This window comes from Gymnogyps californianus, chromosome 6, assembly GCF_018139145.2.
Source record: "Gymnogyps californianus isolate 813 chromosome 6, ASM1813914v2, whole genome shotgun sequence".
Lineage (NCBI taxonomy): Eukaryota > Metazoa > Chordata > Aves > Accipitriformes > Cathartidae > Gymnogyps > Gymnogyps californianus.
Window position 1 is genome coordinate 15,683,543 of NC_059476.1, and position 9,938 is coordinate 15,693,480.

The 9,938-nt window shown below is 58.2% G+C and overlaps 1 protein-coding gene across 1 annotated transcript; it reads right to left on the reverse strand.

Moving 5' to 3' along the window:
- Window positions 1-3,351: 3,351 nt before the first annotated feature.
- On the reverse strand, window positions 3,352-4,498 carry LBX1 (ladybird homeobox 1). Its single transcript, XM_050899371.1, has 2 exons — window positions 4,174-4,498; window positions 3,352-3,854 (listed from the first exon to the last, which is right to left on the reverse strand). Exons 1-2 carry the CDS (start codon window positions 4,496-4,498, stop codon window positions 3,352-3,354), a joined length of 828 nt encoding a protein of 275 aa, XP_050755328.1.
- Between the last annotated feature and the right edge of the window lie 5,440 nt (window positions 4,499-9,938).

A 9,938-nucleotide genomic window follows, 5' to 3' on the forward strand; every position in this document is an offset into this window, starting at 1 on the left:
GGGCCCTGCCCGCCGCCCGGAGCGCGGCCCCGGCAGCAGCGCTGCGAGCCGGCTGGGAAGGGCTGCGGCTGGGTCAGCCCCAAAGGGCACGATTCAGCGCTGTCACCGCGTCCCTGCTTCTGCTGCGGGAAAAAAAAACAGAGAGAGAGAAAAGAAATTAAAAATAACGGTGGGAAAAAGCCAATTCCGGATTGTATCTAAAATTCGAAGGAGAGCAAACCCCGAGCAATAAATCTACCCAGCTAGGTAATCCCAGGAAACGGCGCGTTTCAAAACGCATGACAAATGAGGGGCACAAGCCGGCGCTTCATTTTTAATCTAAAAAAAAATTAAAAGCTTTTGTTTTTCAATATGCAAATTAAATAACCAAAATCCCAGCTATTTGGAAATGGGGGGCGAGCCACGTTAACACGCTGCAAATCTTCGAGAGGAGGCTTTATTTACTAACCCGCCCCAGCCACGTGTGGTAAACTTCTGCGGGTGCAAGGCGGCCCGGCACCTCTTCTCTTTGCACACAGAAGTCAATAGGTCAGAAATCCAAATTAACTCCCAGCCTATTTTCCATACACCCAGCCACCCTTTTTTTTTTTTTTTTAATTTCTTGGTTATATTGAATTGTAGTGTTTGCAGCCTCATTAAATCCATTCCAAGACAAAAGAATAAAAGACTGGGGGGAGGGAGGGGACAGGAGAGGAGGGGGAAGAGGAGAGGGAACGGGGGGGGGGGGGGGGGAAGAACAGATAAAGAAAACAAATAAAGCCCTTTAACTAGATCTTCACATAAATGTCACAGTTTCTCAGCATTTACGATTTGCCTGTTTAGCATAAAAACACTTAAGGACAAGATTGAAGGCTTTCCGAGAGATCTGGACAGAAGTCAAAGCTATCACTCGGAGGTAAAAAAAAAACCAAACAAAAAACAAACAAAAAAAAAAGAGGGGATGGCGGGGTGGGGGCGGGAGGTGGCGGAAAACAAGTGCTCTTCCAAATAATACTAGAGAAAAGTGAATTTCATTGTAATTCATAGGCTTGTTCCAAATACCAAGAGAGAAAGAGAGAAGAATAGAAGCGCACAGATGCCCCGACGAAGGGAGAACAGCTCTGCTCCCATTGTTGTGGAGTTAAACAGTGGAAGGGAGGGTTAACCTAATCCATCAAATTGTCTGGAAATTGTGAAGAAAATTCAAAAACCATATGGTCTCCAAGCGCTCGCCTTCTCTCTGCTGCGGAGGGGCACGCTTGTTTCAGCATGGCGAACCGCAGGAGGCTGTATATGCTCCATTGTCGCTTGTCACTTCAGAGAAGAGGGCTCATTTGTCCCCAGTTTTCATGCTTTACGCTAAAAATTACAACCCCATCCATTCTCAAAGAGGAGAAAGATTTATTTAGCCTCGGAGAAACTGGACCAAAAAAAAAAAAAAAATCCAACCCACAAACCAACCCTGTCTTATCTGGACACTTCTCCACCGAGCTCTGCCACTGTACACCAGATTTGTCTTTCTCACATAAATTTTGCAAAGAATAGGGAGAAACACACGTTGCTCGACTCCAAAGGCAGGTCACGCTGCCAAGAGAAAACACATTCACCAGAGCCTTAATTTTGGCGGAAAAAAAAAAAAAAAAAAGAAAAAAAGAAAGAGAGGGGGGAAAAAAAGAAAAAAAGGAAGGGGAGGAAATGAAACATTTTGCATCCTCGTGTCCCCGTAGCAGCGCTTGTGCCCAGAAGCGGGAGGTCTGGCCCGCCGGGCGGAGGGCAGCTCCCCCCGCTCACACACACCGCTCCTTTTGTCCAAATCGCTGATAACTCCTTCCCCTCCGCTCGGATTTGTTTTTTCTTACTTTTATTCCGCCCCCCACCCCCACCCCGCTTTCCTCTTTAATTTCGGGCTGGAAATGCCCTGCTGGAGGCGGGAGCGGTGGGGCGGGCGGGGGGTGCCGGTGGCCCCGCTCGCCCCGCCGCGCTCCCGCCGCCGCCGCGCATCCCCCGCGCCGGGGAAGCGCTCACCGCACCTCCTGCCTTATCGATCCGCCGGGTTCTCCCTCGGCTAAAGCTCTACCTGGCACTAACCTTAAAAAAAAAAAAAAAAAAGTAATAAAGTTCTCGCTCGTGTGCTCCTTCCCCGTCATTTTCTCACAGGTACTGCGGCTAAAGTAACTTTAAATACAAACGGGATGGGAGATTCCTGTGGGGGAAAAGCCTGTCGTAACCTCGGACCAGCGGAGCGGTTTTTCGTTCACAAAGAAGGACGTTAAAAGTATATTAAAATGGTAAAGATTTTATTGTATCGGAAAAAAGAGCTATCTGTACAATTCTAAGAGACAGTAAATAAAGCGACATTGTCCCTATCGGAACTTAAATAGCAGGCCTTTTAAAATTTGTACAATTCAAACAAAAACAGGTCTTAAATCTGTACATTTTTTTTAATTTATAGTGTAATATTTAAATGTATTGATCTTGGGATTTGTCCTTTTTTATTTCCGTAGCATGCAAAAATTCTAAAAAGAGTAAAAAATAATTCTAGGATTTTTTTTTCCATTTTCCTTTTTTTTTGTTACCACCTTCATATCAAAAATACGAAAGGTAGCTTTTTAATAAAAGCACAACAATAGCAGAAAATGGTAAAAATAGCTTTTAATTGGTAAAATGAGGCAGAAATTGCATTGGAGACAAATCTCTACGCTCTAGGAAAAAAAGAAAGTATATATTTTTCAACTTGCATTATAACCCATCCCCAAGTTCCCAAGATTGCGAAAGAAAAAAATATTTTTAAAAGGAGAAAAAAAATTAGTTCGTGCAGATCTGAAACATGCAAGGAAAGGAAAGTGGCTAATTTTTGCTGTTGCCGTTTTAAGTCTAACTTAAATCTCCTCTAAAGTGGTTCGTTTCGGAAGTCTTTGAAAACAACTGCCTACCCAAACATCTGTTGGAAGCCGAGTTTATTCCAAGGTTACGCGTCTCCCTTATAGACAAAATAACCGTCATTGATAGCTATTAAAAAAAAAATAATCAAAACCTCAAAAAGAAGGGGGAAGGAAAAAAAAATCCAATATATACGTTTAAATATTTATACAGAAGCCGTCCGTAATTGCACCATTCCGAAGATGTGACAGGCGGAGGGATATCGACTCTACTCTAAATTAATTTGTGTTTGTGTGTGTGTTTGTGGTGGGTTTCTATTGCTTATTGCTCCGACCGAGGGGGAGCAGCCGCCTTGCCGCGCTGCCAGGGCCGGGATGGGGGGCCGGGGGTGCCAATTTGGAGCTGGCGGGGTGGGGTGGAGGGGAGCGGGACGGGGCGGGGGGGGGGGGGGGGGGCTGGGGGGGCTGGGGAGGGAGGCCCGCCGGCCGCCCCTCAGTCATCCACGTCGATCTCCACGTCCTCCTCCTCCTCCTCCTCCTCCTCCTCGCTGTCCCGGCGGCTGCGGGGCCGCTCCGTGGGGGGCGAGGCGGGGCGGGGCGGCGGCGGGGCGCCGGGCTCCCGGGCGGCGGAGGGGGGCGGCGGCGGGGAACCGGACCGCGCCTTGCCCCTTCCCTCGGCGCTGGGCTCCAGCTCGGCCAAGGCCACGATGTCCACGGCGGGGTTGGGGCCCAGCTTTTTGGCCGATTCCACGTCGGCCTTCATCTCCTCCAGGTCTCGCTTGAGCTTGGCGCGGCGGTTCTGGAACCAGGTGATGACCTGGGCGTTGGTGAGCCCCAGCTGCTGGGCGATCTGGTCCCGGTCCGCCGGCGACAGGTATTTTTGGTAGAGGAACCGCTTCTCCAGCTCGTAGATCTGGTGGTTGGTGAAGGCCGTCCGCGACTTTCGACGCTTCTTCGGCGTTTGCCGCTGCCCGAAGATCGTCATCCCGTCCCTGCCTGCCGACGAGCCGCCAGATTGTCGCCGCTTTCCCCATGTCCCGTCCCCCCCCACCCACCCGAGCCCCCAGACCCCACGCCCCTGCCCCGTCGGTACCGGGGGGGAAGCGGGGCAGAGCCGCTGCTCCCGCACCCCGAGGGCCGCGGGGGGAGGATGCCGCCGGGTACCGGCCGCACAGGGACCCCCCATCCCACCCCGTACGACACCCCGGGAGACGGGGGGGGGGGGGGGGGGGGGGGGCAGGAAGGAAAAACAGGCCGTGGGGAGGAGCGGGGCACCCACCCGCGGGAGGATCCCCCCACTCTGCGAGAGGCTTACCTTCGGCCGCCTGCAGCACGCTGACTTCCAGCCCCTTGAAGGTCTTGCTGGCCAGCTCTTCCAGGGCGCAGAGGGGCGAGGTTTGGGAGAGCAGAGCCCGGCCGGAGAGGGGCAGCCCGGCGGGGGGGTGCTTCTCGGCGGCGGAGAGGAGGTGGGCCGTTCCGCAGAGGGTGTAACTCCTCCGCACCGAGGGCTTGTTGAGGATGTCCTCGATGCTGAAGGGGGTGAGGGGCTTGTTCGAGTTGGCCGGCGGTGGGAGGTGATCCAAAGGGCTCCGCCGCCGTTCTTCCCCCGAGGAGGGCTTGGGTTCTTCTTTGGAAGTCATGGTGGGGCCGGGCCGCGCAGGGCTGCCTTCCCCACCCGCGACGGGGATGCGCTGCCGCGGGGAGAAGCCCCCGGCGGGACCGCGGGGTGACGGCGGCGGAGACAGCGAGCAAAAGTTGAAGCCCACCTCCAACTCCAGCGGAGGAGCCCCGGGTCCTCCCGGGGAGAGCCACGTCGGGCGGCGGGCAGGGCGGGCAGGGCGGCGGGCTGCGGCCGGGAGCGGAGCTGCCGTCGGTCCCTCGCAGAGAGGTGGTCCTGCCGCACCTCTTGTCCCAGGGTTTTGGGTCGGGGATTTCCCCCCCCCCCGCTCTCTCCTCACTCTCCGCTCGCTCGCTCTCTCCTCTCTCTTCCTCTTCCCAGCTGCTATTTTAAGAAACACCCCAAATCGCAGCACTTTCGCTGCTCTCCCCCCCCCAAAAGCGAATACCCCCCCAAAAATAATGGAAAAAAAAAAAGAAGGAAAAAAGAAAAAAATAAAAAGACTTCGGAGAGGGGGAGAGCAGCCCTCGCACCGAGACCTCGGACCAGGGGGAAAGAAGCGAGAAGAGACGGGGTAATTGACTATTGCTAACAAGTTATTGTTGATTGGGAGGTAATCAATTATCTTCAATGACACTTTTCGCCCTCTCTCTCTCTCTCTCTCGCGCTCTCTCTCTCTCTCTGTCCAATGCAGGCTTTTGCAAGTTCGGAGACCCATTAATTAGGAGGCGGTATGGAGGTGGAGCCCAGTTGAATTATAATGCTGAATGCACTTGTCATATTCTGGCCCTGCTATTTGTTTGGACATATATATTTTTAAATTACATTACAAACCAGCCTTTATTGCATCAGGATAATACAGTATAGTGAAAAATAATAATAAGCGAAAACAAAACAAAACGAAAAATATCCGGCGGTATCTTTTTTTTTTTCTTCCCCCCGAGATTTTTTTTTTTCTTCTATTTCTCCCTCCTGTTAATTCCGGCTACTTGTTCATTTAAAATGTCTCTCTTCGGCTCTACCCAGAGCCGTTTGATTTTTTTAATGAGGGGAAGAAGGGGAGAGCCTGGTTCCAGGTAAGGCAGACCTTTCCTTTCCAATAAAATCCGAAGGTTTCCGCCGAATTTGTCGTGCTCCTCTTTCCCAGCGCCCTGTGCCGGAGCGGGCTGCGGGGACCGGGGCGGGAGCAGCTCGGCGGCGGGGCAGGGCCCCCCCCCCCCGCCCCGGGAGGGTGCCGGTGCCGGGGGTGCCCGCCGAGGGGCTGCGCGGCGGGGCGCGGGCCGGGATCGCTCCCGGGATGTCGGCGGCTTCTTCGGCTCCGTTGGCGCCGGGGCTGGCGGGTGATCCCGAGCGGGGGCAGCGCGGGGAGAAGGGGCAGGCAGCGGCCGGGCTCCGCCGCCCAGCAAAGCGCTGCGGCGGGGCTGGAGAGGGCCGGTTTCCAGCCCGAGGCCTTTTGCTGCGAGCCTGCGGGCGGCTCTGCAGGTGGGCAGCGGCGGTGGGGCTTGCTGCGCCCCCCACCCTCGGGGGAGACCCAGCCCGGCCCGGCCCGGCCGTGGGGGCCAGAACCGTTCTTTATTATTTTTACCCGGGCCACCAGCCCGCTTCGCTCTCGCCGCTCCGCAGGGCCGGAGACAAAGCCCGGAGCCGGGGGGTGAACTGCCTGGCCCCCACCCTGCGCGGGGGCACCCCCCCACACGCTCCCCGCGGGGCGGCCGGGCCGCGGGCCCCGGGCCGGGCCGGGGCTGGACGGGGCGGGCGGCGGCCGCCGGGCGCATCGCGGGGCGGCGGGGCAGGAGGAGAGACCGGGGCCGGATCCGGCCCTAACTTTCCCTCCTCACCTTGACGGGCAGGAGGAGGGCGGCTGGCAGCTCCCAGGCCGCTAGGTACCAAACAAGCACAAAAGAAGCAAATGGCTCCTCTCCTTAAAGCGCCCTCTTCCCATTTTTTATAGCTCTCTGGGAGTCTCTTTATGCAGTGACCTATTTTTAAAGGCCTATATTGGGTTATTCATCATATCAAATACTGCGAGGAGCTGGGGGGAGCCGGTCGGGGGGGAGCGAATTACACTGATTCTAAATCGCCCGGCTTCTTTGCTTTGCTAGGTGGATTATTTGCTTCGCTTTGCTTGGGTTTTATGAAGTGATTTAAACATATTTTAACCAATTAGAGACTTTCCTCCTCTCCCTTGTGTCCCCTCGCATTATTTTCCAGCGTGGCGTTTTATGTCAGGATCCGGGTTTTATTAAGAACTCAGCCGGGGATGCTGGTGTTATAATTACAGAAATAAGATTTTTAAAAAAAGGAAAAAAAAAGAGAAAAAAAAGGGGGGGGGGGAGAAAGAAAAATAGCCTCGTTCCTGAGTGAGAGTTTGGGCGGGCTGGCGGGCGTTTGGGATACGCCGAGGCGCCGCCGGCTCCAGGCTGCAGCCCGGCCCGCCTTCCCCGCGGAGCGGAGCGGAGACCCGGGGCGCAACTTGCGCCCCCACCCCGAGCGCAGCCCGCTCCGCTCAGGGCAGGGGCAAAACTGTGCCAGCCACAGCGAAGCCCCGCAAACCGTTCTGGATCCCCTGTTGTCCCCCCCCAGCCCGCATGTCCCCTTCCCTGCCTGCGCAGGGGGTCAGTGCTTTAAATGCACCCCTCTTTCTTTTGGCTCCCTAGTAGGGGCAGAGCCCGGGGGGGCAGGCAGCAGCCTCAGGACAGGCTCCCCGGCACAGGGGGACACTTCCTCGTTTGCCTCGGCCGCTGCCTGGCAGGGGACAGCCAGGTTTATGCTTTGCCTGAGTAGCTCAGCCCGGTGGCCCCAGGCCTGCCGCCTGCCCTTGTGCCTAACGTCCCCCCCAGATAGCAGCTCATTGAGAAAAGGGGTGGCTGAGAGGGAAGGGGGCAGGTCCCGCCCCCCCCCCCTCCCCGAGCCTCCCCGGTGCTCTGTGGCTGTCCCGGCGGGGTCCGACCGACCCCTCTCCGCCGTGCTCTCGGCTGCTCGGTGGCGCCTTTGGTGGGTTTGGTTTTGTTTCCCCTGCGCTCACTTTGCCTTTGCAATCGCTGCAACTCGCTTCCCGCAAACGACTCCCTCTCTGCCTTCCGGAGGTGGCCAAAAATCAGAGGAGGGGCAGGCTGGGTTGCCCCCGCCCCGGCTTAGGGGAAGAGCTCAGCACCCCCCCCCCTCCGCACCCTTCGAAATTTAATTAATTTAATTTTTTTTTTTTGGCAGCCTGCTTGGCACCCAGCCCTGAATTAGGGACCCTCGGTGCCCCGCGGTAGGTCCCATCGCATCTCCCCGTCCTCGGAGGGCCCCGGGGAGCAAGGAGGCATCGGGGGCAGCCGGGGGCCGGCTCCGGCCGCCACCACGGAACTTCGCATCCCGCTGGGCTCTCCTCCTGCCCGTCCCGCCGGGAAGCAGCTCGGTCTTGTCTCCCAGCTTTGGGGTCGTTTGGGGAAAAACACCCTCATCCGAAGCGCTTCAAATACCTCCCCCCCCGCCCCACTTCTGCCAGCTCCAGTCCCTCTGAGGGGGGACCCGGCACTGATCCCCTCCTGGTGCAGGCAGGAAAAGTGTGGGTCAGGCCGAGAGGCAGCGAGGGCAGCAAGGCTGGAGGGAACGGCCGGTCCCTCGCTGCACCCGGCGCTGGATGAGGGTGTCCCCCGGAGCCGTCGGGGAATTGTCGCTCCGGGTGCCTGGCTTTCACCGGGGAAGAAAAGCGAGTAAAGCAGTGGCCTTTCCTCCTCCACGGAGCAGAAAACTACCGCTGAATCGGAAACCACTCAGGGGGGAGCAAAAAATCCCTCTGGCTACGAGTAGCATCTTTGGAGGCGTCTCCCCTCGCCGCCCCCTGAGCCGTATTTCGGGATGTCGGCGTGGCTGCCCTCCCCCGGGAGCCGTCCCGGGCACGACAGGCAGCGGCAGGGCGCTGCCGGGGCTGCCCGGCTTTGGCTGTGCGCGGCCCACTTTTGTCCAGGAAAATGTCACAGGAATATAATTAAAGCAGGCGGCATAAATCATTCAAGTGTTGATCACCAAAGTAACTGTGTACAAATGACACCTCCTTTCCCGGCATAGCTGAGCCTTGCATGGCTCCCAGTTATGTCTGCCTAGTTTAAGTGCTCTAAACACGTTACCGCTCCCTGTTAGCAGCGCGGAGAGGAGCAAACTCCGTGCCCTCTAGCTGACAGCGAACGCCGGGTCCTGGCACAGCATCCCGCACGGGGCCGGGGTGGCGAGCCAGGAACCTAAGAAATAACTGTTATTTTTGTCTTTAAGCACCCCCCAAGTTTGGGGCTGCGAGTGCCGAGAGGTGGAGAGACCCCGGTGGGACCCACCGTGGAGCCCGGAGGAGGGAGAGCCGCGGCGGGGTCCGAGGTCCCCGTCCCAGCCCTCTCTTGCAAAACTGCCGGTAAAATGTACCCACAGGTGTCCCCTGTCCCCGCCGCCGCCGGGCACTGCTCGTCGCTGCTCCCCTTGGAAAACAACCGCCCCGAGCTGGGCGCCCGCTGGCTCCCGGCTCTGCTGGGGAGGAGGCGTCGGGGGGCCGGGGGGCACTGCGGAGCCGGGGAGAAACTGCCTGACCGAGCCCATCTCTGGAGGTCGTTTTACAGCTATCGCCCGCTCCTTCCTCCCCTCGCAACCAGCTCCCTGCGGGGGAAAAAACTTCGCCGCACCAAAAATAAATCTGTCCCAAGTGCCCGCACCCGGCCGGGGAGCCGGGGCCAGGGGCAGCCCGCCCGGCCCGGCCCGGCTGGAGCGCACCATCCCCGCGAAGCCCCGGCCTTTCCCCGGTAGAGAAAAGCGGAGAAGCGGCCGTTCCCTCGGGGGGCTCCGGCAGCAGGGATGGGACTTGCTCGGGGCCGGGTAGGAACGAAATCCGCCGCCCCAGAAACCCTGCCAGAAGCGGGGGAGCGGGGAGCAGCCTCTCCCGGGCGGGCAGGCAGCGCAGTGCCCGGCTCTCCGCCTTTCCCCGGGGCTTTTTCGTTTGCAAACGAACTCCCGGGACGAGTCAGCGGCGCCGGGGCCGACGGAGCTGCAGGGTCCGGGCACTCGCTGCCCACACCCGGGGCCGATTTGTTTTCCCCCCAAAAGACCCGTGGAGTGGAGCTGGGCACGGCGGTGCCCGGGCCTCCTCCTGCCGCCCTGCCGCAGGGCCAGGAGAGGGGGATGTGCCTAAATTTGAGCGAGCCCCTGGGCCGGTGTAAGCGGGGATGCTCCCGGGCGGGGTGCAAGGAAAACTGGGGACCCCACCTCCCCCGCAAGCCGTTGTAAAGCACAAATTAAAAGTAACTCCCGGGGCGGATCGACTCTTCCGGCCGCTTCATCGCCTTGCGTGGGGCCGCGGGGAGCGTTTGCCACGGCGGGGGAGAACTGCGGGGGTGCCCCCATCCCAAATGTCGGGGGCCAGCACGTCCCCTCTCCTCTTAGCACGACCGGGGACCCTCCCGAGCCACCACTCCTGGCGGGTTTTCGGGGTTCCC